At 57.3% G+C, this 26985-nt stretch overlaps 1 protein-coding gene across 8 annotated transcripts; it reads left to right on the plus strand.

Moving 5' to 3' along the window:
• Positions 1 to 324: 324 nt before the first annotated feature.
• Positions 325 to 25990, plus strand: dab2ipb (DAB2 interacting protein b). 8 transcript variants are annotated; one of them, XM_052051946.1, is made up of 17 exons: positions 325 to 489; positions 7962 to 8083; positions 11546 to 11664; positions 16643 to 16796; positions 18060 to 18158; positions 18249 to 18803; positions 20709 to 20853; positions 21005 to 21149; positions 21234 to 21470; positions 21834 to 22035; positions 22672 to 22865; positions 22947 to 23334; positions 23418 to 23885; positions 24359 to 24496; positions 25060 to 25262; positions 25351 to 25438; positions 25666 to 25990. In XM_052051946.1, exons 1-17 carry the CDS (start codon positions 462 to 464, stop codon positions 25831 to 25833), a joined length of 3453 nt encoding a protein of 1150 aa, XP_051907906.1. In that variant the 5' UTR covers positions 325 to 461; the 3' UTR covers positions 25834 to 25990. The 8 variants fall into 8 exon arrangements, with proteins under 8 accessions (XP_051907906.1, XP_051907909.1, XP_051907910.1 ...); XM_052051949.1 differs by lacking the exon at positions 325 to 489 and adding an exon at positions 3301 to 3559; XM_052051950.1 differs by lacking the exon at positions 325 to 489 and adding an exon at positions 3301 to 3559 and having other exon boundaries at positions 7962 to 8074.
• The last annotated feature ends 995 nt before the right edge of the window (positions 25991 to 26985 follow it).

A 26985-nucleotide genomic window follows, 5' to 3' on the forward strand; every position in this document is an offset into this window, starting at 1 on the left:
TTGTCGAATGTTCCTGGACATGCCAGCCTGTGCGCATGCGTGTCCTCTGTATTCCAAAAACGGCACCCGCAAACAACCCCAAAATGACACGCTTTTCCAGCAGCAAAATTTTCCCATTGAGGGGGGGGGGGAATGTGCTGATCGGCATCAGAGTTGAAACCGCTGGGCCAAAAAGCTCCTCTACAACCACAACTCTCCCTCTCTCTCTCGCTCTCACTGTCTGCCCCCCCCCCCCCCCCCCCCCACACACATTTTTGCCTCCTCCCTCCAATCCAGCGCTGTCCCGGACTGGCTCTCCCTCCCCGTCTTTCTTTCACACCACTCGCGTGAGTTGGATGGGGGAGCAGCAGCTCGGTTGAGCGAGCAAAAGCCAAAAGAAAGAGAGGAAAAGGCGGCCAAGCAAGGCGAGTGGCCTCGCCGCCGCTTTTGGACCATTTTTGAGCATGGATGTGTGAGTGGCCATGGAGGCCGAAGCGGAGGCTCAGCATGGTGAGTGAGCGGCACCCCAAACTTTTTCAAGGCTAAAAAGTGGCGTCCGGATGAAGAAGCCATTTTTCAACTTTGTAAAAGTTTCCTTGTAAAAATGTCCACTTGATATGCCGGCTCTTGTCTCCAGACGCTCTTTGCATGATTCCGCCCCCCCCTGCCAATCGTCCCAAATTGCCGAGGTCACAACTCACCTGTCCTCTTGAGTTCGGCCACTTGACATTGGCCGCGCCACGCCGGCCCGGCGGCGGTTTCACGCAAATTTCAGTGGACAGAAGAGGGCGCCGTAGGACGCGACGGCAGGGCCCCAAATTTGACCAAAGCAGATGACGGACTGGTCGTTTTCATTCTTATTCCGTCAACGCGACGCCTTTCCATTGGTGGCGGCACGTTAAAGGCGTTTGGATTGCTTGGGGTTGCCTTTTCGGCCCCGCCCTCACGTGGCCCCTGTCAGACCGTCCAAATTTGCGACATGGGTTCTGTGGCCAAAAACAGAGAGCGGGGGCTGCCCAAGGACGAATAGGTTGCCGCATGCTTGGAATGAGGAAACAAGTTGCGCTCGGTCGTAGCCAGGGAAACGCGAATACGCCCCCCCCCCCCACTCCCCACGCATTTGTTGACAACACTGAAGGAAAGTCTTAGGAGCTCCTACAAAGCAGCATTTTCAATGCTTTTTGACAAAAGGGACATTTCGATGTCATAGTTGTACTGACATTTTTTTTAGAGGGTGGGGGTGTCAGTATATTACTACGGATCACTTCTGGCATGTTGACTCAACATGGCCGTATTGTGCCGTTTGGTCTCGAAGTGGAAAACTTTGAAGTTGAAACGTCCTCGAGGCCACTTCACCGAAGAACGCCGACTCGTTCGGTGACGGCTGCTTTTGGACATTTCGGGCAGAGTGAGAAAGTGTCGAGGCGCCGTTGCCGCCGCCAATAAACGGATGGGCCTTGCGGACGGCTTTTGGGAGGACGCAAAGACGCAGATGAACAATTGGTCAGCGATGAATGGACATTGTGGCATTTCCAAAGCCGAAATGCTTTCTGCTGCGTCAAGGTCACGTGACTCACTCGGCTCGGCTCTTGTTTTGGTTGTGAACGCGGAGATGCGATTCGGCCGCCGTTCAGCGCGGGGGTGGAGCTAGTCGAGTGAGATACGGGGCCCTTGGCCACCCGAATACCTGGGGGGGAGGGGGGGGGCGTGTCCTTGGGCAAGGCTGCAGTTTAGGATTTTTTGGGCGACTGCCGGCGGGAGTTGTGCTGATTGTGGACATTCTGGCGCACTTAGCGCATGTTTTGGATCCGCGTCGCCGCCGCATAACTCAAACATGAGAGCGGCGGCCTTTGAGCCGCGCCGTTTGGCGCACTCCCGTCTGCATATTGGCCGCCGCCGCCGTCCACTCGGCGCATTGCTTCAGGACTGAAAGGAGTCGCCCTCTGAAAGTAGCGGCCAAAGCCGAGCTAGCGCCATAGCTGGCAAAACGCGTCTTGTGCGGCAAAGTTTTGGGGCCTATTTCCAGGGTCCCCCCCCTTCATGCGCTCAAAGTTCACGAGCCGGCGCCATCGGAGTTCCAGTAGCGGTTGGCCTTACGAGTCCTCCAACTGCAATCATAGCTTCCTTTTATTGCTTCATCTATTTGCACTTACAAAAAATACAACTAACCGCCGCTCGTTCCATTTTCCGCACTAGTGTGTCTTTAACCGATCCAGAACTGACCGGATTTGATCCAGATGTAAACGGTGGTCTTGTGCTTTGAAGGCGCCCTCGGCATTTTGCTTTCTTTCTTTCTTTGTGCGCGTTTCTGCCGGGAAGATTGCGCGTCATCGCCTTTTATGCGAGCGTAGCCTAGCGTAGCCTCGCTTGTTTTGTCATGTGCTAAGTGGAACCACGCGAGTCGATTTTAGAAGCCGGCCTGCAGTTTCATGTGTGTGTGTGTGTGTGTGTGTGTATGTGTGTGTTTTTAAGAGAGGCAAGACTATTTAGTGGCAGGCCGCAGGGTTAAATTTAGCCCCGAGAAGCCGGGAGTCGTGAACCCCGCGAGATGGCAATCTTTGCCGACAAGAAAACATCCCCTTTTTCCGGCGCTTGGCGCTATTGTTAGCGCAGGCCGCGCGCCGCCACGTTCTCGTTCCCGCTAGAAGGTCTCCACCACTTGATTTGGACGTCACGCGAGGCGCGCCAAATGTGTCTTCTGCTTCATCCGTTTGCCATTCGAGAGGCCGCGTACCCGCCCACGTCTCGGATCACAATGTCCCTGCCCCCGCGTGCGTGTCTTAAGTTACTCGTGCTAACTATTTGATTTCAGTCTCCGGGTATTTAAAAAAAAAAAAAAACTGCCGCTCAGAAGAAATCTTGTATTTTGCCCAAGAAGCAGAAGCCTCGTTTGCCTCAACGTAAGATCTTCCTTTTTGGTGCGCTTTTCATTTTTGCAACGGCAGTGTGGAAAACCCCAGGAGGGGGCGGGGGGGTTTCAGTGCCGAAGAGCCGGATTGTTTCTGGAGAGGCCCGAGCCCGAGCCCAACCCCGCGGTTTTTCGCTTGAGCCGCAACAAAGCCTCCCATTGGCTGGACAGCGACGTTGGAATTTGGCTCCCGACTCCTCCCCCCACTCCCCTCCCCCCCCCTGCTCTCTTCACCCTGAGGAACAACACGTTGTTCCCTCTACCTTCTTTCAACAATGAGGGGGGTGGGCGGGGGTGGGGACCAAACAGTTGACTTCCTAACTGAAATCAGTGAGGATGAGAAGAAAAGAAGGGGGACGCTCCTGCTTTGTCAGAGAGGGGGAGGTGGCGGAATGGGGCGGGGGGGGGGGGGGCAGGGAGGGTGAGCCCCGCAGGAGTCCTGGCTCAGGACACACATGCGCTCTCTCACTCTCGTTCACACGCTCTGGCGTCGCCGGGCAGTCGCTCGCTCGCTCACTCGGCTGACGGCGAGCAGCCCGCATGAGGGCCCGCAGGAGGAAAGCCGGCCAAAAAAAAAGAAAAAGAAAAAAACAACAACAACAACAACAAGGGAACCCGCAGCTACCACTTGTTGCTTCGCTGGGGATTTCTTGCTTGGGATGCGACGCTGAGGTAAGGAAAAGGCCCCACCCCCATGCCCCCCCCCCCTCCCGGATTTGGCGCCGTCACCTTTCCCCGCCGCCGATCCTCATGAGAGCTCACGCTGGAAGTTTGCCGTCATCTTCCATTCGGGGAACTTTTCCGTGCGGTGCTCGTCGTAGCGCTGGTGGCGGGGCGGGGGGAAGCGTCTGCCAACGTGCGTCCGGGGGCATCCTTGTCCTATTATTAGAGCGCCGCCGGCTGCAGGGAAGGAAGTGAGGCGGGCGGACCAGAGGGGATGACCGTCGGCGGCCATTCTGGAGCCCTTTTGTGACGACTTCCCAGCTTGAAGCGGCGCAGGGGGCGTTTCCGTCTTTGCGCGTGGGATCGAAGCAGACTTACTGCCCGCATCCCTTCCTTTCAGATGTCATCTCATTTTGCGGGGGGCTCCAAGTGACCCCCTTCTGATGTTGTCTCACAGATGACCTTTGACCTTTAACATGCCAGATTTACCACCCGGATGACCCTGACCACGGACTTTGACTTCGTTTGGTATTTGGCGCTCGTAGAATGGGGCCAAACGGGGGGGCCGTTGCAGGATGTGCTTTTCCCGGCAGGGTAACCCCCCCTCGTTTGCACGGAAGGACGCCGCGTCGGTTACGCCTTGGAGCCGCGTCTCAAATGCGTTTTCTACCCGACATGTCCTGTGTGGAAGACATCGTCGCCCTCTTGGGGATGTTTTGAACACCGGGATTACCCCCCCCCCCCATCTCCTTACAACCCCCCACGGCCTCCAGCCAAACTTAGTCGCCAAAAGCTTCCGAGGGTTGTGGAAGTGAAAGAAGGTGACAAAGTGTCTCTGCCCCCCCACCCCCAGTTAGCTCACAAACACCTGGCTGTGTTTGTCGCTGAGCAGCTTCAGCTCTCGTTTCCTCCGCTTTCATTTGTGGTTTTTGAAGAGCGGCGTCTGACACCTGTGTTTGGTGTGGTCTCGTGGTGGGGGTGGGGGGGGCATATCCAGGAGCACCTGTTGCTACTTTGGTTTTCTCTCACTTTCATTTGGAGCAAATTCTGTCGCCTATTGATAGCATCAAAGCTTGCTGCGGTGGGGGGGGGGGGGTGCACGCTCGCAGCACGTTGACGTGCATCCGGTCGCTCTGCATCGTCAGGAAATTTGAACCCGAAAGCCAGTGGCGCTTTTGTTGTCGGCGGCCATTTTGGGGCAAATGAGAGAACTTGGCCAGTTGAATTGCCGTCGCCGGGATTGGGCAGGAAAGCGCTTGGGGGAGGGAGCCAAACAGACAAACAGGAAACGCCGCTTCGGAGCTACCTCACTTCCTGTCACGTGATCCACCTGAGCCACAACGGGGGGGGGGGGATGCTATTTTGAAGGAAAATGCGCCTTTGTGGAAGCCGGACTTTCCCTCCTCCTCCTCCTGAATGTCGACCATCTTGTGAATGAAAAGCAAAAGACATTTTGACGGGGACGGGCGAGATGTGGCAAAAGGATTCAAAGTGCGGCGACTCGGCGAGCCAGGGCCGCGTGACGGAAACGCCGGCTCGGTTCCTTTTGAGCCAAACGGCGCATCGACGACGTGACATCAGATGAGATTGCGACGCGCGCGTCCGCACTCGGGCTGTAGCTTAAAAATGCGCGTGGCCGTTTGGCAAATGACGGCCGTTGTTCGGGTCAACAAGGAAGCCTCTGTGGCCGCGCGGGAAGCCGAGAATGCCTGAAATTCCGTCGTGGTGACGCAGAGTAGGACTCAATGCGGCGAGCGGGCGACTAAATCCCATGTCGTGCGCCGACCTTTGGCCTCAATGGCGAACTTGCGTCGCAAAACGTTGCTAATATCCTCCACACACACACATTGAAACCACTTCCAAGATACGGCCACCGACACAAAAACGGATGCCAGACCCACCGTGTCTGGCCAAAGCGCGGACTCGTTACTCGTGACAGGACGTCGTTGGCGTCAGAGTGATGGAAACGGTTTGGGGATTCGTGGCTTCAAGTTCCGGCCAGTGGGGGCGCGTAGAACACGTCTCGCTGGCAAGAAATGAGCTTTGACCCAAATGAAGACAAGAAGGCCGCTTTGAAAGTTAGCCCAGATAACCAAGTGACCAGGCGCTTTCCCTCTTGGAAAAACGCTTTCTTCTTTTCCCTCCTCCTTAGCTAGCCCGTTGACTGCCAAGGGGGGTGCGGGGGGGGGGGGGGGGGGGTAAAAGGCACTTGGCCGCTAGATTAAAAACGAACAGGATTATGACGAAAGAGGAGGAGGAGGCCGAGTCTTTCTTTTTAAAGCGTCGCGCTCACACGTGCGAGCTCTCCGCGGGGATCAACGCGGTCTTGGGCTCAGGATGCGCTTTGGCCATTTGGGGCATTTGGCCGCGCCTCACGTGGACCTTTGATGGAAACGGATTTCTGACACATAAGCGTTCTTACCGTAATCCCGACATTGTCGCCCCCTTGTTTTGGACATGTGACGCTCGCTCGCAGCTATTTCAATGTCAGCAGATTGCAAAGACCGCCGGGACCCCCCCACCCCCCACTGGTTTGAGTTGTGTGCTCAAAGCGATTCAATTTGGTTGACATCTTTAAACACTCATGCAGATGCGGCAATCTCGCTGTAGCCTTACAAATACAGATTACGTGAGGACAATATCGGTAAAGTGATTAGAAATACAAAATAAAAGGGTTACAAATGGAGGGAATAATATGATACAAACCATTTTTTTAGCCTTCCCCAGGTCAAAATTTTAAGTTTTGTCAAATAACCCGGGCCCAAAAAAGACAAAAAAGTACGACCGCATCCACGCTTTCACTTTGAGACAATTGTGCATTGGCGCCTTTTCCACAAGAGGGAGCTATTGCGTCGCACTCCAAAAGTCCGGTGGACTTTTCTTGCTCGGGGCTTCTCGAAGCACCAAGATTCCTTTTTTCATCCTGTCCGGTTGAGTCGGAAGCTAGCAAACTCTTGGCTTGACTGTCATCTCGCAGCCGTGCACCGAATCCATCGAGTGCGGAAGGAAGGAGCTTCCGATCCTGGCCAGCTCACAAGGCTCAAAATTCACCGTGCCGCGTCGCAGCTTCCGCACGGGACGCTAAATTTTGCCGGCCGCTTCGGAGTCGGGTCTCTGATGCGACTTCCCAAAGCGGAAGTCTGAGTTCTGGTCCAGCGGTCCCCCGATGCCCCGCCCCCCATCCTCAAGGTGAACCGAAGCCTTCCTGCGTGGCTCTCATGGGCGGAGAGGCACTTTCTTTTCAAAGGCAAGCAGGCAAGCGCCCCCCCCCCCCCCCCCCCCGCCGAGCGTCGCCCTTTTATCTTGTGGCCACTTTGGCTTCACCTCCGTAAAAGCGCGGCGGTGTCGTTGTCAAACATCTGCTCTTCTTGCTAGCAAGTCGGCACAGGTTTGCCTTCGTTGTGGGCGTGGCACCCTCTTCCTCTTCCATACGGAGAACGAGAGCGTGCTTTTGCTCCTACTTTGCCACGGGACTTTTCAGCGTTGGGTTTTTATTTTTTTCTTCTCGTTGTTGCCGCGATAAAATTCCTCGTCGAGCTCATCGGGAAGCAGGAAACAGGCTCACACACGTCCCATTCCGGACCTTGTTGTGGGAAACTTTTTTTTTTGGGGGGGGGGGGAGTGTTTTAAAGGTGGAGCCGCAGGGACAGGCAGGACACGAGCGGCCGCACTCCCCTTCTCACCCCCCCCCCCCCCTGTGGAATGTTTGGCACAATGGAGGAGTCTCGGGGAAGGAGTCCTTTTTTTTGCGTTGTCGCCCAAGAGGACTTGAGCTCGTAACAAAAAGATGGCCGGGATCAGCAGGAAGGGATCCGGGAGACGCTCGTACTACTACCGATTCCTGGCCAAGTCCCGCTTGCAGCGTCAGCGCAGTCGCTCTCGCAGTCGAAGCCGGCCGGCCGCCAGCAGGGGTAATCCGCGCCGTCTCGTCCGCCGCCGTCCTCCGGGGCGCGAGGGCTCGCGTTCCGTACTCGGGGAGGACTACGCGTACGGGTCAGCTGCAGCCCGGTCCAGATGGTCCTCATCCAAAAAATGAAATAATCATCAATTCCATGGGCGCGCTGTGGCGGGAGAGTCAATCTGTTGCGTTTGCGTTGACGCCACGCGCCTAGGTGGGCGTTCCCGCAACGGACGCCGGTCGCGACGCCTCTGCGGGCCGAGCCCGATTTACGTCCCGCCGCTCAATTCCGCCGGCGGCGGACGGCTTATTTGGCGCCGGCTCGCCAACGAGGTGGCGCTGGCCGCTGCGCCAATCTCAAAAGCGCCCAAAACATGAAACGTGCACGCTTGATCCGTGGTCAAGTCGCACGCTTTCCAATTGGCCACGTCGGCGCCGGTCAACCGCCAACGTTTGAAGTATGCGACGTTTGGGCGGACGTTCAACGGCGCTCTGCGTTTGCGTCCTTTGCAGAGTCGCCTCCAGAGAGCTCCGGGCGCCCACGCAGCGTGCCGGGCAGCCCGACGGACAGAACCCCGCCCGCCATGGAGGCCGCCTCCGCCTCCGCCGCGCCCTTCAGAGTCACCGTGAGTACTGTGAGTCTCGTCTTTTGGTTCTTTACGGCTTTGCTTTTGTTGTCCGGCCATGGGAAGAAAGTCGCTCGATGATCCGGCAAGCGAATGCGATGAAAGCGGCGGCGATATGGAAATTGGCTCGGGTGACGAGTCCCTCGGATGAGCCGGACACCCCCCCCCCCCCCGGGCCCGCGGATTATATTTGGTGGATTTCTTTAGCCGCCATGGAGAACTACTTTTGCCAGGGGGAAAATGCGTTTCAGATAAAGGAATGCTTTGGCGCCATCTTGCCGCCGAGGAATTACTGCGGGCAACGCCATGCATCGGCCTCGACCTCTTAGCTATTTACCGAGGAGTCGAAGAACGACAGGTCGCCGTACTTCTACTTAAGTCCGTCGCCGGCGGCCCAACGTCAAACGGCGGACCTTTTGGACTTCGACGGCCGTCAATGGCCGTGAACGAATAATGAAGTCGAGAGCGCGAGTACGTGCGCCACCTCTGCCGACGCCGAACGGAGTCTCGGTCTGGTCTCCAGATGGACGCCGCGCGAACACCCCCGCCGGCTTTGATGAAGTGGAAGCGCCGTTTTTTTGATGTCGGAGCGTGTCCATGCAAGTGCTGCGCGGATTTCGCTTTCATTTCTCCCCGCGTGACATCAAAGCCGCTTCCAGTAAGCGCATACCGGTCGACGCACGACACGCACGCAGGCGACGGGGGGGGGGGGTTTCATTCGTATTCCAGTGCAATATGCGCAGCGCCAAGTTTAATTCCAAAGACAAACTGGCGCTTAATTGAGCAGAAAATTCGGCTGTGAGTCACCAATTTGAAGCTAATTAGCAATTAGCGGCGGCTATTTGCATGAAGAAGAAACGAGACACAGAGGTGAAGCGTCATCCCCGGAGTTGTCGACGGCGCAGACGGGAGCACAGCGCGTCAGCGATAGGAATCCAAAATGTCAGAGAAAACATCATCGCTGCCTTCTCGACAAGGTTCGTCAAACGTCTGCCCGTGCACGTACTTCCTTGGGAAAAGCTTTGAAACCGGAGATGGTTGCATCAGCGGATGCCTTTGCCGTGCATTTTAACTAACGGGGGTTAGGATGCTCCTGAGCCAAATCTGTCAAAATGTTTTTGCGTCACCTCGTTTAGTGGAGGCGGCGCTCCAACTCCTCTGCCGTCTTCAAAGTTAGACTCGCCTCGTGGAGATGACAAAGAAAGACATGACGTGACTTCTAGTAGAAGGAAGCGGCCAATTCTGGACCAAGTCTGAAAAGACGTTGAAAAACGTCTTTGGGAGTGAAGGCGTTCATATCACGTTTGCATCATTCCCATCAATACGCCTTATTGATGGACGGGCTTTTTTGGGGGCTGTGTCGTCGTCTTTTTGAACTTTTTTGCGTGGCCACGTCCCCGTTGTCAATCAAGTCACATTTTGAGAGCGAGCGTCGCGGCATGAAAGAAAAACACCCCATCCAAAATTCGGCCCGGCAGTGTTATGCCAATCGCTTGAATCGACACCGCCGTGTTTGGTTTTCAACCGAGCAGGCCGTCGCCTCGTGTCACGTCGGAAGCGGGGTCCAACGCGTTGCGATTGGCCGCCATCGTTCTTTTGTTTTTTTTTAAAGAAAGTATTATATAAAATAAATGATTAAAGTATAATCAATCAAAAATAGTCCCATCCAAGTCATCAAGTAAACCACAATTGTCAAAGTAGCTTTTTTTTTTTTTTTTTTTTTAACGCGCAAGTGTCACAAAGTAAAAAGCGTCACGTTCCGTGTCATAAAGTCAACGCAACGTTGGCGCGTGAGGTAGCTCGCGCGGAGTCATTAGCGGCGCCTTATTTGGACATTTTGACGGCAAAGATGGAGGTGGAGTTCACCCCGGCGCCGCCCCCGTCGTTGGCCCACGGCCCCCCCGGAGAATCGCAGGTATGAATCTTGAAGAGCGGTGCCGAGTGAGCCGGCGAGGCCAAGCGCTGATCTCGGCCGCCGCCAGCTTCTTTTCAAACTCTGACCCGCGCGGTGACGGCGGCGGATGGGCGAGATTGCCCCGAAACCAAAACGCGCGCTGAACCGCCAGCTTACCTTGGAGCTTTAAAATGTCCAAATGTCGGTTCAACCGTGCTGAGGGGCCCCGAGTTCAGCAAGGGACCGGGGCTTGGCCAACTCTGTCAGGATGTTGAAAAGAATATATTAGAACCGAATATATAGCGCCACCTTGTGGCACATCACAGAGAGAAAATTGCAAATCAAAGCGGCAAAGAGCGCAAGATAGCATCCACCTGGCTTGGGACATCACTCAGTCAATTCATGCAGGTTCACGTTTTATCTGCTGACCCCCCCCCCCCAGGCATACTCGAGTCATTTCCTGGTGACAAGTCCTCGTGGCGGCAAACAAAAGGTGGTCTCTAATGATCTCCTCAAGCCCGGGGCGACCTCTCCGTCTGCGGCGGGTAATTACGCGGAGGCATTCATGTGACGACGGCAGCTCGTTTGACTACCGTGACAAAAACAATAGAAATAGATAAACATGTCGCGGCAGGAGACAAAACAAGTCGGCGCTGAGACCAAACGAGACCCGACAGCCGAGCGACAACCTCGGCGGGACTGCCGAAGTCGCCGCGGGTGATGCTAAGCGCCAAAATCAGCTCAATGCCATTCGGCTGGCTGCGTTTTGCGCCGATCAAAAACGTCGCCCACACGGAGCAGCAACGCGTACAATCAAAAGGTACGAGCGTGTCTTTCTTATGGCGAGAGCGCTAGCCCACCTCGCTCATCTTGGCTGTCCTTCAACGTCAGCGGTTACCGAAACACGGCTTGCCTTTTAGCGTTTAGCCTGCCGTCGGTCATTAGCGCTCATGGCGGCGACATCTTGCGCATCCTGATTTGTTACGTTGTTTTCAAGCCCTTTTGTATCAAAGCGGAGACGACATTCGAGCACGTCTCCAAAATAGGCAGCGGTTGCGCACGGTTACGTCAAGACGCTCCGTTGAATTTCGCCTCCCTTCTCCAGAGCCGTCGCTTCTCTCGGCCGACGCCGGCTTTCTCTTTTTTTTTTCTCGAGATTCTTCTCGCTCCAAATGCCCTCCGACAGTTGCCATGGCGACGGCGGGGCGCTTGGGGAGCGCCATTACAGATGTTGGCCCGGGCGAAAATAAACAAAATTCAACGCAGCGTGCGTAGCCGGCGAATTAGCGCCTAATGACCGTGTTTGAAGAGTCAACGGTCACAGCGAGGCCGCGACGTCATTAGCGGGGAACCGCGAGGAGGCCGCCAAAGCGCCGGCGCCATCTCTGGCGCGATGTGGAAGAAGCGAGGAGAGGAAACGGGACGCCTTTGTCGGCTTTGAAGAATTTTACTCGGAGGAGGCGAGCTTCTTAATCGCCGCACCTCAAGAGGAGAAAGTCAACAAGCCGTTGGAACGGAAATTTGACTCGACGATGATCCACTGAGATGTGTTTTTGTTCCGGGGCGGGGGCACCCAGGGCTTCCTGAGTCGGCGGCTGAAGGGCTCCATCAAGCGCACCAAGAGTCAGCCCAAGCTGGACCGCAACTCCAGCTTCAGGCACATTTTGCCGGGCTTCCGGACCGCCGACAACGACAGGTGAGTCCTGCGCCTGCGCCGGCCACCGTTTTCTGCGCCGCGTCTTGGCGCTTCTTGCAGCAATCTTGTCAACGAGCGCAGCAGATTCCAACGATAGCGCGTGACATTTATCATGTCCTCACTCAACTTCGGAGCGACACAACAAAATGGTGAACTCGGGCTACGTAAAGTCGTTAGCGAGTCGCACCGAAATGGGATCGCAGCCGCCCTTCATCGTCGTCGTCATTAAAATGCAAGTGAGAGTGCGTATCGGCACCGCGGCCTTCAAAAGAGCGACGGGGGGCTGCGGTCGCCATCGAGCATTTATGAGGCCTTCAAACGGCGCGCTTATCTCTCATCCTTCCCCTTCTGGGGCTGCCATGTCTTATTTAAGCTCCTTTTCAAGCGCCATTCGGTTTCCCAGCAGCAGATTCCAACAACAACAAAAAGTAGAGTTGAAAAAGCACGTCGGCAGTTGGCGAGAAAGGCCACCTCGACTGGACTTTGTGAAGACCAGTTAAGAAAGTGCCACAGAGTGGGGGCATAAATTAGGACTCCCGATACTGCACTGGTCTTTTTTTTCCCTGCGCACCCCCTTTGCATTGCATTGGTGTGCGTGTCGACACCATTTGTCTGGCACAGAATAGGCTGAATGATGTCACCAAACATGACATCATTCAGGGCAGACGTGTCGGGAAGGAAGAGCGGGGCCCGAGTTCTCGCCACAGCTACCCTTTGTCCATTACAGAAGCAATTTTTTTGGTGGGGGGGTTAGGTTTTTTTTGAATGCTGAATAATTGACCCATATATTCATTGAACCCTCGCGAATATAAGCAACAGCTGACTGACTAGCAATGCAACTCGCCCCACAGCTGACAGGACAAAGAGCACCAGGCAGGCCACAAGAGGAAGGGGGGGCGGGGGGTAAAGGGAGGGGTTATGCCGGCCCACAGACATACACTCATAGACAGACGCTTCCTTCGGTGGGTTAGCCATGTTGCATGTGGCGGATCAAGTTGTGAAGCAAGACGGCTCTCAACAGACGCCATCGTGGCGATCGTGGCCCACCACCCTGTGCCCCTCCGCAGAGCAAGACCTTAATCCCCTCTCGATCGGTCTGAAGTACGCCGGCCATACCGGAGGACGCTCCCGAATCCGACCCCGGTTCCGAAACCGTTTGGGTTTCGCAGCCTGCGCTCTTCCCATTTTGGCTGCAAACGTCATCGCGTGTCTCGAAAAGCTGGATGAACAGTTGTCGTGTTGGTCCTGATCACACTTTTAATTGACCGCCGCCCCTGAACAATAGCAGGGAAGCGGGAGCTTTTTCTTTTTTTTCAATCCGGCCACGTGATGGGCTGCTCTTAACGACGCCCGCAGCCCTTTTTCAAAGAGCCAAAGTTGCTTTTGCCGTCTGCCCGCGGGCCGCTAAAAAAGGACGGCGGCGGAAAAGGTCCCCAGACCGTCGTTTGGCCGCCGCCGGTCTTCTACGTGACACGGATGTCGGTGCATTCCTCACGTTGCCACATCCAATATGGCGCAGACGGGCCATTCGGCGCACAGTGAGGCGTCGAGGCACATTCGCGTCTATGAGCTGGCCTGCACCACACATGTCCATGTGATAAAACACACCCTTGCTGCCCCCCCCCTCCCCGGCCCCCGCCCGCTTGTTCACCACAGTAAGGCTCCTCCCCGCACGAGGAGACGGCGATGGGGAGGCGCAGTCAATCGCTAACAGAGAAAGGGAGAGCTTGAGCCAGACGCCGGGACAAAAAGGGAGACAAAAATCGCCGCCGTCCGCCCCCCCTGCCCGAACCGGAGCAGTTTGCGGGGCAAAGTGGGGCATGTAGACAGACGCGGGACTGGAGGGAGTCGCCGTCGCTCTCCCACCGGATAAGGAAAAGCAAGGGAGGAGGAAGTCCAGCAACAAGAGGAAGGGGGGGGGGGCAGAGACGGATAAACATAAAAGCATCCATCCCTGCCTCGCGGGGGTTCTCTTTCTCTTCACCCCCCCTTCCCTCTTATCTCTCTCTCTCTCTCTCTCGCTCTCCCTTGCCCCCCCCCCTCTTCCTCTTGTCCAGCCTCGCAGTCACTCGCTCGCTCGGTGGAATTCTGACCATGCCTGGTGAGTCCCCCCCGGCCGCCTTCCGTGCCGTCGGATCGCTTTTGGTGGTTTTGTCGCAGGGAGGGACGTGTGCGCGTGCGTCACGCTGATCCAATTGCCCGGAATTCTCGGGAGGCCTCCCTTCCAGGGAGGGGTCGTTTTTCATTTGGCTGGAGGCGAAGGAAAGGGATTTGTCCGCGGCCAATCGGGGGGGTCGCGATGGGTTCTGGCGCAGGCGCCGGCGGGCCGCGAGGTCGACGACGCCGCGGCCGATCCTCTCAGCCCATCGTGGCGTTGCCGTCTGGGGCGCTGATGATGAGTCACTCCGACGTCGGCGCTTTGAGACGTTTGTTCATCGGGGGGGTGGGGGGGGGGGTAACTTTTCTGGTGCTCCTCGATGGCAAACGCTCGGATGAGCGCGAGTTGGGTCGGAGCCGAGCAAAGTCGACGAAGGTTCTGACCTGTGGAGACTTCCTCCTTCCGGTGGCGACTTGAAATGGCCTGGGCCTGTCATGCACAACCCGACAAAGTGGGCCCTTTTCAAAGCAAACGTGTGCCCGTCATGTCCCGTCCCGTCTCCAGAGACTTTGGAACGTAGTTGCACCTTTGATGCGGAACCCGATGGAGGAAGGAGGACACGGCGACGTCCGTCATACCCCGGCGAACCGTGTCAAGTTCTCTCCTCTGAAACCCGATCGGACCGCAATCTTGAGAGACTTTAGGAGGCCAGAGAACCGACGAGGCGCAATCTCCGGAGACGAATGGCGCTAAAACCTCCTGCTGGTCACTGAAATGTTTAGCAAGGAATGGCCACAAATTGCCAGACCCCGCGACCCATTTCCGTCACGCCGATCAAAGCGGGCGTCCGTTGGCTTTTGAGACGGAGCCTCCTCTTCCGCACCTGCTACAAGGATTCCTTTTGGCCAGCACGTGAGCGGAGCTCCTTATGTAAACGGACACGCCGGAACACCTCACCGGGGAGGCGCTCAGGAGGCATCCGAATCAGATGCCCGAGCCACCTCATCTGGCTCCTCTCGATGCGGAGGAGAAGCGGCTCGACTCTGAGCCCCTCCCGGATGACCGAGCTTCTCACCTTATCTCTAAGGGAGAGCCCGAACTCATTTGTATCCGGGATCTCGTTCTTTCGGTCACGACCCATAGCTCGTGACCATAGATGAGGGTTGGGACGTAGCTCGACCGGTAAATTGAGAGCTGCCGCCCAGCTCACATTGCACCCGACACCACCCATGGGAAGGGGGACCCACGTCGCCTTTTCGGGCTGTGCCCGGCCGGGCCCCATGGGTGTAGGTCCGGCCACCAGGCGCTTGCCAACGAGCCCCACCTCCAGAGGGGGGCCCCGGTGACCCACGTCCGGGCAAGGGAAACCTTGGTCCATATATTTTCCTCATCATCGGGGGTCTTTGAGCCGTGCTTTGTCTGGCCCCTCACCTAGAACCTGTTTGCCACGGGTGACCCTGCCAGGGACATAAAGCCCCAGACAACTTAGCTCCTCGGATCATTGGGACACACAAACCCCTCCGCCACGGTAAGGTGACGACTCACGGAGGGGCCGTCGACTGCTATTGGTCGATTTCAGAGCAGGCGCGGTCCGAGCGACTTTTCCAGGCAGCCGCACTCCAAACAAAGTCTTTGTGAGCGATGACGCCACCGCAAGCAGGCGCTGGAATGAGGAAAGCCCCCCGACGCCGCCCTTCCCCCCGAGGCGGGCCTCTGCAGTTAACCATTAAACGGGCCAGCGTGCCATTAAACGGCGGCCGGCTCTTCCCCGCACGTTTGGCGACTCGCGCAGCTCGCTAGCGGACCGGAGGCGCTCCCGGCCGACCCCTTTCACACCGTCCATGGGAAAAGGCACGAAGGAATACTTTGAGCGAGAAACAACACCGTTCGCCGCGCGGACGAATGACTGTGTCGTCAGTCATTATAGCGCCCGCCCCCTTTTCATAGCGCCCGTAAAAAGCGCAGCGCTGTCTTTTTAAATGTTGAGAGGAGCGTCACGTTGGCAGCAACGCGAGCGCGTCCTTCGGGAAGCAGAGGGGCGCAAACTCGCTCCCGTCGCCTCCGCCGCCACGAGGAATGCGAGCCGCCAGAGCGACGCGGGAGTCGCCGCTTCCGTCCCGGAGGGGCTGGGCCGCACCATGTTTCATTTGCTCGCCAGCAGGGTGTGAGTGCGACCGAGGGCGCGACCCGACCGGGAAATGTCCGCGGAGGGCTTCGCGTGGCTCACGTTTGGTTACTCGTTTGTCTTTAACGGCGTTTCGTGTCAACGTGCAAAGAGGAGCGTGGAGAAGGGCGAAGGGGGGGGGGGGGGACACAAGAGCATGTGCGGGCATGACAGCAGGAAATATTCAGCGCCGCAGGCGGTGCCGAATAAGAGAGCCGCCCGCTTCCCGAATCACGCCTCGACGAGTCGAATCCTTGTACCGAATCCGGGAAGACCTCGGGCCACCAGCGCGCTCGGGTAGACTCGTGCGAACCGACTCGCGTGGAAACACGGCGGCGGACTCGGGGGATCCGATTCACTGACTCGAGTGGCGGAATCCCATTTCAAGGGTGCAGACGAACTAGCGCCTTTCTTACCCATTTGTCTTCCTGATTATTGTGCATGTTGCTCCACGTAGAGCACTTTGGATGCAGCCATGGCTGTTTGAAAGCGCTCCAGAACTTGACTTGACTCGCTCGGAAACCGCGGGGGATTTGAATCCCCGACCGTTCGTGAACTGTCCCAAACGATTGGTTTCGCCGCTCGATGGAAGGACTCGCTGCGGGCGTCCTCACGCTTTCCTCCCACGCGGCGCGGCGCATATGCTAGCCCTGGCGGCGGACTCTGCCGCAATCTTCAATCTGACCGGGTCCTTTTGCTCTGGCGCTTCTCCTTAGATCTCATCTGATGCCCAGGCTGAAGGAGTCTCGCTCCCATGAGTCACTGCTCAGTCCCAGCAGCGCCGTGGAAGCCCTGGACTTAAGCATGGAGGACGAGGTCATCATCAAGCCCGTGCACAGCAGCATCCTCGGCCAGGACTACTGCTTCGAGGCGAGAGGCCTTTAAGGATCTCGGATATGGCGACGACCGTCCGCCCCGCCCCGTCGCTCGCTTACCTCGTCAGCCATCGTTACCGTCGTTCGCGCCATCGCACCTGCCGAAACGCCGTCCTTTTAGTCACCGTTCGTTAGCTCAGCTTCGTCACCTTGCGAGCGGGTTATGACGTGCGTTCCCCGGGACGAAAGACGCAAGGATGCTTTGAGATCGTTTCCCCTTTGCTCCGATCTCTGCCCCGGCACGACATTTGGTCATTGTCAGCTCACAGGGCGATGTTTGGTCAAACGACGACAATTATTCCTGCGCCGATGGATGCAAGTTAGCTCCGACGTTGAGCTGAGAGTTGCCGACGGTGGCCTCAAAGCCGCTAACGCTAAATTTGCCGGAGGCGCGGTGCCCCCGCCCTTTGAAGCCAGAGTGAGAATATTGCGAGCGGTTGAGGCTTTCTCAAGATTACAGAAAGATTAAAACGCTGAGAACACATTAAGCACCTTAAATCGCTTTTGATTTGGATTTCGGATTAAAGAGACGGTGACGTAACGAGCGCCAAACGGGGTAAACGCAAATGATTTTACGGCCTGTTGAAAATAAATGCGAGCGCGGCCCTTAATCTGTTGCGTCGCCGGCGGTGGGATTTCACCCTGCGGTGATTTGCAACGCGCCGCTTAAAGGGTTTCCTCTTCCAAGTCAAAGTCAGGCAAGAGCAAACGGGACTTTTGCGATTGGATACAGCGGATGGCTGCGCAAAGACCGAAGGTTGGCATAAACAAATAGGCGCTGCGTAAAACAACAACAACATTTGAAAGAAGCACAGTCCATTGGCTCACTAGCCCACTGGCGCAAGGCTTATTTATGATGTTGCTAATTAGCAAGCCCATTCACGCAAGGTAGGAATTGACACGAGTCGCTCAGTACGTCGCTTGGCTATTTAGTTGGGCGGTTAGCGAAGTAGCTATCGATGGTTATTGATATCGATAGCTTTAGATGATCTGCGGCGTCTCTGGCGAGAGTCGAAATAGGCTTTCTTGTCCGTAGTTAGCTAACCAATTAGCGTAATGGCTCAATTGTTGTTTTGTGCGATCAGTTGATTCGTTTTTAGTTTCCTCCGCAGCACTTAGCTTGTTATCAACGTCACGGATGCAAATAATTAGCCGAAGGCCGCGAGTTAGCTGGTTAGCAAACAAGTCAACAACGCGGGACAAACTCCATCAAGTCCTGTCGGGTTCTTTGTGCTCATCTGGCCACTTGTCCCCGCAGGTGACCACCTCCTCGGGGAGCAAGTGCTTCTCCTGCCGCTCGTCAGCCGAGAGAGACAAATGGATGGAGAACCTGAGGAGAGCCGTGCAGCCCAACAAGGTGAGGGCGACGCGCCGAAACCGGGGACGGAGGGCGTGGCGTTTCCAAAAGGGTGCGCGGGGACCATCCCGCCTCTTTTTCTGTGGGCAGGACAACAGCCGGCGGGTGGAGAACACGCTGCGACTTTGGCTCATCGAGGCCAAGGACCTCCCCGGCAAAAAGAAGTACTTTTGCGAGCTGTGCCTGGACGAGGCGCTGTACGCCCGCACCACCTGCAAGCTGAAGACGGACAACGTCTTCTGGGGCGAGCGCTTCGAGTTCAACAACCTGCCGGCGGTGCGCGACATCACGGCGCACGTCTACAAGGACGCGGACAAGAAGAAGAAGAAGGACAAGAACAACTACGTGGGCTCGGTGGGCATCCCGGCGGCGGCGGTGAGCGGCCGGCAGTTTGTGGAGAAGTGGTACCCGCTGGGCGGGGCCAACCCGGCCAAGGGCAAGACGTCCGGACCCATGATCCGCATCAAGGCCCGCTACCAGAGCGTCAGCATCCTCCCCATGGAGATGTACAAGGAGTTTGCCGAGTACACCACCAACAACTACATGCTGCTTTGCGCGGCGCTGGAGCCCGGCATCGGCGTCAAGAACAAGGAGGAGATGGCGTGCGCGCTGGTTCACATTCTGCAGAGCACCGGCAAAGCCAAAGTAAGTGGACAGAGGAGCTCTTGATGGCGGCTCGCCGGCCAAAGTCGGGAGCATTCGGAGCTGCCTTCTCGTGTCTTCTTCACTTAGAGATGAGATGAGATGCTTTGAGCGCGCAGCAACGTGGAGATTGTGGATTCGGACAAGCTCACGTTTGGATGTGCGTGCCGTCTATTTTTCACGCGGCAAGTGGCAAGTTTAGAAAACTATTTTTAATCCCTCGCTCATTCTCCTTTGAAGGCGCGCCGCTTGATTTGCCACATCCCAAAAAAAAAACAACAACAAGCATCCAGCAGCGAGTTATTTTTGCCATGTCCTCCCCTCCCAAGTCACACACTCGGTTACAGCAGACAGTTAAAGCGACAATGATCCAGTGACATCAGCCCGTTTAAGAAGATCTATTCAGACTCGATTCGGTTCTTCGGGCGAGTCAGCCGAGCCACGCAGAGCGTCTCGGGACTCTCTTCCTTCCATGCCGTCGGCTCGATCTTCATCCCCTTCTTTTTGGGGGTTGTTCTTTTGATGCCTGACGAGATGCGGCAGCGATACAAAGCGTGTTCCACTTGCGCCGATAAGCGAGCGGACGGGCGGGCGGACGACAAAAGGGAAAGGAGGACGCGGCGCTTTCTTTTGAAGCCAAAGACCTTTTGGAAGCACAAAGCCTCGAGTCAAAACAAAACTCATCCAGTTTGTTGTTGTCCTCGGCCCTCCCAAATCCATTTTCGTCGCGGAGAGATTGGCAAAAATCGCAACTATTTCAATGGAGATGGAAAGCACCCAAAGACGAAACTTGCTATTTATCCAATGAGCGAAGCATGATCTATCTCTTTGGCATAATTCTTTCACCTTGCGTTATTTTCACAACTCTTGGGACGTGCGGCGCTCACCTGCGATTGCAAGATTGTGTTTCGTGTTGTGTCGGTTGGACATGGGTGGCTTTTCTCGGGGTTTACTCCCACATCCCCAAAACATTCGCGGCAGGTTGATTGATTGCTCGAAGTTGCGCCCCCCCCCCCCCCCCCCCACCAAAACAGCCCCACGTGAACATAAGCGGAGGAGAAAAGCCGTGCAGACATGATCCCACAATTCCTGAGCACTTGCTCAACATTTCATTGGACATGGCGAGTGAGCTTAAGGAAGACACATTTACCGAATGTGAAAGGAGCAAATTCCGTCGACGTCCTCGGTGTCCCGTGGCGTGCCTTTCGTAGCTTGCAGCCACGGGGGTTCCTCCAGGTGTTTCTCCCAAATGGCCGCTTTCCTCTTGAAAGCGACAACAACTCCTTTCTGCTCCGATGTGCACACCCGCACGCGCGAGAGCTCCGAATGTTGACTTACAGGGCGCGTCGTCGTTTTTTGTCGGGTGTTGAGTCTGACGGCAAACTCCGACTCGGGAGTCGCCGAGAGAAGCGGGCTCGGGGGCGGGGCGATCGCGTCATGCCGCGCTGCATTCAGGGTACCATCGCGACGTCGGAAATTTGTCAACGCACCGCGTCGTTCTTCTTCGATCGTACTTCTAAAGATCGAGAGGGGCCAAAATCGAATTCACCCTCTAAATGTCGATTCTATTGACAAATTGGTACGTCATCGGTGCAACACGGAGGGAGGGACGTGTCTTCAAAGTGGGCAGAAACTTCTCCCCCATGAAACAGTCGCAAAAATGTCAAGCTGAAAGAACATTCTTCCCAAAACAGTCTCCGTCTTACCAAACGACAAAGAACGTCAGCGTGTGGATAGAAATGTCATTGAAAGCCCCCTCATGGACGTCCAGGCCGACGGTTAGCGTGATCCGAAGCGGGCGCGGAAGGAATGAAAATGCAGACGCAATTCAAAGTAGAATCTTCCAGACGACCGGGAAGGATGAACGAGAACGTGGTAGGATGACGGGGGCGTCCGTTTGCCCTTCAGAACTTCCTGACGGACCTGATGATGTCGGAAGTGGACCGCTGCGGGGAGAACGAGCACCTGATCTTCCGCGAGAACACGTTGGCGACCAAAGCCATCGAGGAGTACCTCAAACTGGTGGGCCAAAAGTACCTCCAGGACGCTCTCGGTGAGTGGCCGGCCCTCGTCCTCATCGTCGCGCCATCTTTGCTTCGATGTTGGAGTTGCTCGTCAGCCCGGCTTTGTTTGTCGTCTCAACGGGAATATTGGAGCGGCCTTGTCAATGATGCGTGGGCATTTCACTTCTTGTCCTTTTCAAGGCGAGTTCATCAAGGCTCTGTACGAGTCTGACGAAAACTGCGAGGTGGACCCGTCCAAGTGCTCCTCGGGGGACCTCCCGGAGCACCAGAGCAACCTGAAAATGTGCTGCGAGCTGGCCTTCTGCAAGATCATCAACTCGTACTGGTGAGCGGCGGGCCGCGGCTTCCCGACCGTCGCCGCGGCCGCGCAAAGCGACTGACTGGGCTTTTTCGGCCTTTTTGTGCCCAGCGTTTTCCCGCGAGAGCTGAAGGAGGTTTTCGCGTCCTGGCGGCAAGAGTGCGGCAACCGCGGGCGGCCGGAGATCAGCGAGCGGCTGATCAGCGCCTCGCTCTTCCTGCGCTTCCTGTGCCCGGCCATCATGTCGCCGTCGCTCTTCAACCTGATGCAGGAGTACCCCGATGACCGCACGGCGCGCACCCTCACGCTCATCGCCAAGGTCACGCAGAACCTGGCCAATTTTGCCAAGTGAGTGCTTGGAAGGCTTCGCGCTCGGGGCGGCCAACTCCTAGAAAAACAAATCAATCAATAATGTATTTGAAAGCAAGACTTTGCTTTCCAAATGTGAAAGTGAGTTATGGCGCCCCCGGTGGCCGAGTTCGTGCTCGCCAGAGGGAGTCACAACGATGAGGTCTTTGACTCCATCCGTTTGATTTCGCAAATCGGATCGAGCGCTTCTGTCCCGATCCAAAAGGTGTCGCTGACTTTTTTTTGTCTTTTTTATGCCCGGAGACCGAGAGGGACCAATATGGTCTCGGAGGGCAAAGGCCACTTGTGTCAAGGCGCCGGCGGCTGTGACTTTGCAATTGAGAGTGTCGTTGCGCTCGTCAGGTTCGGCAACAAGGAGGAGTACATGTCCTTCATGAACCAGTTCCTGGAGCACGAGTGGAGCAACATGCAGCGCTTCCTGCTGGAGATCTCCAACCCGGAGACCATCTCCAACACGGCGGGCTTCGAGGGCTACATCGACCTGGGCCGCGAGCTCTCCACGCTGCACTCTCTCCTCTCGGAGGTGCTCTCGCAGACGGAGCAGGTAGTAGCGCCACGCCGCCTCCTGGCCCGTCGCGTGATCATGTCCGAGTCCGCACGCCTTCGTGTCCCGACGAACCTTTCGGTCAACGGGACTTGGCCCTCGTGTCGCGTTTGTTGCCGTCGTTGCTCCGAAAGGCGCACGGGTCAATTGGACCCGCCGCTTGGTGTAATCGCCCAAAAGGTCCCGAAGCACAAACGTTTACGTCTTCATCGGCTTCGAGAGCCGACGTGTCCGCAAAGATGTTGTGGACTCAACAATTTAAAATGGGGGAGCGCCGCCGCGCAGAAAAGCGGCTCCCTCCAATTGTGCTGGGAATACATTAGGATATTTATCTGGGCCTCCATCAATAATTTACGACGGCCTTACATAAACGGCGCGGGAGCACGGAACAGGGCGTAACCCTTATGTAATTTTTTTTCTGTTGGGGGGCATTCGCTTCGGGAGCAGATGGTGAAGCCGGTCGGTCATCATCAGATTCTGACTTCCATCTGTTGGGAAAGGACAAAAAGAAAGAAAAGAAAAATCAATAATTGAGGCGCCAGTCGCTCAGCCCGGTCTTCCAACGGCTCCTGCGGGTGGGCCGTGAGCAAAATGTGATGTTGGGGGGCGCTCACGCGCTCTTTCCTTCCTTCGAAGGGCGCCGCCTCCAAGCTGGGACCTCTGCCAAGGATCCTGCGAGAGGTGAGCGCGGCGCTGAGCAATCCGTCCGGCGTCGCCGCCGCCGCCGCGCCCGCGGGGTCGCCGGAGCGGACGGTCCCCCCGCCTGCCGAGGCCGGCTGTGGCATCTCTTCGGGGTTGCAGAAGATGGTCATGGACAACGACCTCGCCGGGTAAGAATAGACCCGGCGCTCCCCCCACGCCGGTCCCGTTTCAAAGCGAGACTCTGAAGTGCGCCGCCTTCCCCCTCTCAGATTGGTGGACTTGACGCGGCTGCCCTCCCCCACGCCGGAAAACAAGGACCTGTTCTTCGTGACGAGGAGCTCGGGGATCCAGCCCTCCCCGGCGCGCAGCTCCAGTTACTCGGAGAGCAACGAACCCGACTCGGGCATGGCCAACGGCGGCAAGAGTCTGTCCATGGTGGACCTGCAAGACCCCCGCCGGCCGGAAGAGGGCCCGGAAGAGGGCCCGGGCGCCGGCCCGCCGGACGCCCCGCTCTCCGCGGGAGGCCGGTCCGCCAGGGGGCCGACGCGCGGCGGCTGCAACTTGTGGCGCCCCGGCCAGAACTTGAGCGCGGAAGGCGCCCCGGGCCGGCCGGCCCAGCTCCTGGCCCCGCTGTCCTTCCAGAACCCCGTCTACCAGGTAAGTCCCGAGCGCCGGCGCTTTCGTCTCCTCCCGTCCCGACAACGGCGACCAACGGCGTCTCGGCCTTTCCTCGCTCCCAGATGGCCGCCTGCCTTCCGCCGTCCCCTCGGGGTCCCGCCGACTCCGGCTCCGAGTGCCACAGCTCGCTCAGCTCCCACAGCAACGCCGAGGACGCGCCGGCGGGCGGGAAGCCGGCCTTCCCCAACCACGGCGCCGACGAGTACGCCAGACGCTCGGGCGAGCCGGCCCGCCGACGGCCGTCCCCCGTCGAGTCGCAGCAGCAGGCGGCGGCGGCGGCGGCCCGGCAGAGCGGCGGCGGCCCCCAGCGGCGCATCGACCAGCCGCCCCCGCCCCAGAGCCTGGCGCGGGGCCGGGCGCCGCCCGGTCTGCTCAACAGCGGCGCCTACGCCCGGCCCGGCTCGGGCGGCGGCGCGGTGACCTCGTCGCCCGACTGGCCCGCGAGCGGCGCCCGCCTGCGCCCACGCTCGTCCTCGTCCACGTCCAAGGGGGACAGTCCGGAAAGCAAGCACAGAGCGCAGCACAAGCAGGTGAGCGCCGCCGTAGCAACCACGCAACAAATGAAGGCCACGCGGGGGCACTCCCCGCCCTCGTCTCATTTGCATGTTTGCGACTCTTCTCATTAAGTACACGCCAGCTGGCGGAAAGCTGGCGAATTTGCTCAACTCAATTTGAAGTGGGCCAAGTGCGGCTTCCATCAAACTTGAGCTCCTCAACCCACTTGAACATAGTCACTCGGTTGAAGCGCGCAAGGCGGATCAATGGGCTCCCCATGCAGGTCGCAGGAATGGCCGCCGGCCTTGAGCGACGTGCATCCACTCCAGCCGCTTTTTGTGGCCCCCATGCGCATGACGAGCCGCTTTCTGTTGTACGCGTGCTTTTGTTTGTGCGACCTCCCCCCCCTCCACTCCACAGCTGCCACCCTCTACGTGCACTCCGCTCATGTCAGTGTATTTGCGCACGCGCGCATATGTGTGTGTGTGTGTGTGTTGGTTCCCACTAGGCCCCCTCCCCCGTGAACCCCAGCGCGCTGGACCGCACGGCAGCGTGGCTTTTGAATATGAATGTGCAGTATTTAGACCACGAGGCCGCGGAGCACGACTCGCTGAGGCACAGAGAGGATCTGACGCAGGTGCAGAAGGTAACCTGCCGTACCTCCTTTTCACTTTCCTTCCAACCTCATTGCCCCCGCCCGCCTTTTTTTTTGTCAACGTCTTGAATTGGTATTTTTTATAGTAAAAAAACATCTGTACAGCATATATCCATATATAGAGAGATACACACACACACCCTAACAGCCACTATTAGAGGTCCAACAATTTTAGGGGCACGACTGGACAAGTGTGTCTGTGTGTTTTTTGTCTACATTTGCAGAGCGGCTTAAGTGTACCACTGCAGTTTGTCAGGAATAGCAACAAAAAAAAAAAAAGAAAACGCACCTTCCTTGCGCCGTGAATGTTCTCCATTGTGAGCTGCAGCTGCATTGTGAGCATGCGCCGGTGCAGTCGTCTCCCTGGGGGGTCCACAAAATCACTCGTCACAAATTGGACCGGGACTTTGAAATTATAAAAAAAAAAAAACCCCAAAGAATTCCTTCTCTTGACCTTAGCGTTGGGCCAGTTCTGATGGCAGCACGTAAATCCACGCAAGTTCAAAAGCAATCCGGGCCGGGCTTTTTCACGGCCGCTCTTTCCCCCGGCGCAGTACCAGCAGGAGATCGCGCTGCTGCAGGAGAAGCTGCGGGCCTCGGTGCAGAAGCTGGAGGAGTACGAGGCCCGCCTCAAGGGCCAGGACGAGCAGGCCCAGAAGGTCCTGATGGAGTACCAGGCCCGGCTGGAGGAGTCGGAGGAGCGCCTGCGCCGGCAGCAGGACGACAAGGACCTCCAGATGAAGGGCATCATCAGCAGGTGAGGGAGAAGCCGGCGGCCGGGCGCTTTTTTTTTTTCCCCCCACCGCTACCGCCGCCGTCTTGACGCCGCCCGCCGCTTCGTCCAGGTTGATGTCGGTGGAGGAGGAGCTGAAGAAAGATCACTCGGACATGCAGGCGGTGGTGGACTCCAAGCAGAAAGTCATCGAGGCGCAGGTACCCGAGCGGAGCGTCCGTCGACACCGCCGCGCTTCACTTAGCTTAACTCGATCTCCTGTTGATGAAACGCACTCTCATTTTTGGGAAAGCGTTTTTCAAAGTAAGAACTAAAAGCAAGTCTTCTAGCCCCGCTCCTCCTTTTGCGACGCTGCGTCTATTTAGTCCGCGCGAAGGACGTTTTGATTTTGTTGAGGCAAAACCCCCTTTTGTGTGCGTGGGCGCAGGAGAAACGCATCGCGTCCTTGGACGCCGCCAACGCTCGCCTGATGAGCGCCCTGACGCAGCTGAAGGAGCGCTACAGCGCGCAGTCGCGCAACGGCATCTCGCCCACCAATCCCACCAAGTTGCAGATCACCGAGAACGGAGAGTTCCGCAACAGCAGCAACTGTTAGATGGAAACTTGGAGTCGCCGGGAGGGGGTGGGGGGCGAACCCTCCCCCGCACCGGTCAGGCCGGACGGGGCTTTGGCGGCGAGGGCGGCTTGGCCGCTTGTACATACGTAGCAAAAGAGACGGCAGCGACCGGGGAGCCGGCGCTACGTCTTTGCGGACGCCGACTTTGCAAAGCTGGCTTTGCGCGCGGCGCGGGGAGCCAGCTCGTCTCGGGCCCTCGCCCCTCCGCTTAGCGCCCCGCTGCGGACCCTCCCCGGCGGCGCGCTTTGCGAACGCCGGCCGCTACGTGCGATGCCTTAAGCTAAGGATGCCCACTTCCTTCCGCAGCTTGCCGTTCCTGCAAAAAAAACAAAAGGCACAAATACACGAAGGAGACACACCCACGGATATCCGTCGATACGTACTGTGGATATGGAAAGGCTGGAGCTTGTATCTGTAAGATGTGGCTCCAGGAGATTTACATGAAACCATATTGATGCGATTGCAGACGGAAGCGTTTCTTCTTCGAGTCCTTCGGCCCTATTTGATGGCGTCGAGGGGAAGAGCGGCCTCGTATTTTGAGGCTTGTAAAAAGGACGAGCGAAGGCCAGCGCGGCCGGACGTCGCCGTACACTGGACTGGCCGGCCCAGCGGGGAAAGCCGCAAAACCGGAGCCTTCCCGACCCGTCTGCTGATTGCTTTGGGTCCAAAGATGTGAGCGCCTCAAGCACGGACTTGTCCTTCGTCGGCCCGACCGCCTCACACCGCGAACTCGGACCACCGAGCCTCGGAAGCCTCGGCCGCACTTTGATTGGCAGGCCAACGCAAGCTGTGAACTCGTTGCGCGGGATCTTCAAAGGCGGCCGAGCCGAACCTCAAAGCCCGACGTGACCACCGCGCTCCCCAACCCCAAAGCGCACGCCGCTCGCCCTTCTGTGTGTGTGTTTGCATCTCCTCCCAGAAACCAAAACCGCATCCAGACCTCAATACTGATTCCGGTATGGCGAGATCATCTCTTTTTAGCCCATGTCAAATCCCAACAACCTTCTTCTCTCAGGCCCAGTCGGCCTCTGAGCCCAAATCCCGAAAGCCAAGCGCCTGACACGGCCCGATGGGCCGCCACTCTTCGATTTGTACTTTGAGACCTTCCAAAATCAACGAACCCTACGGAAA

Source organism: Hippocampus zosterae, chromosome 18 (genome assembly GCF_025434085.1).
Source record: "Hippocampus zosterae strain Florida chromosome 18, ASM2543408v3, whole genome shotgun sequence".
Classification (NCBI taxonomy): Eukaryota; Metazoa; Chordata; class Actinopteri; order Syngnathiformes; family Syngnathidae; genus Hippocampus; species Hippocampus zosterae.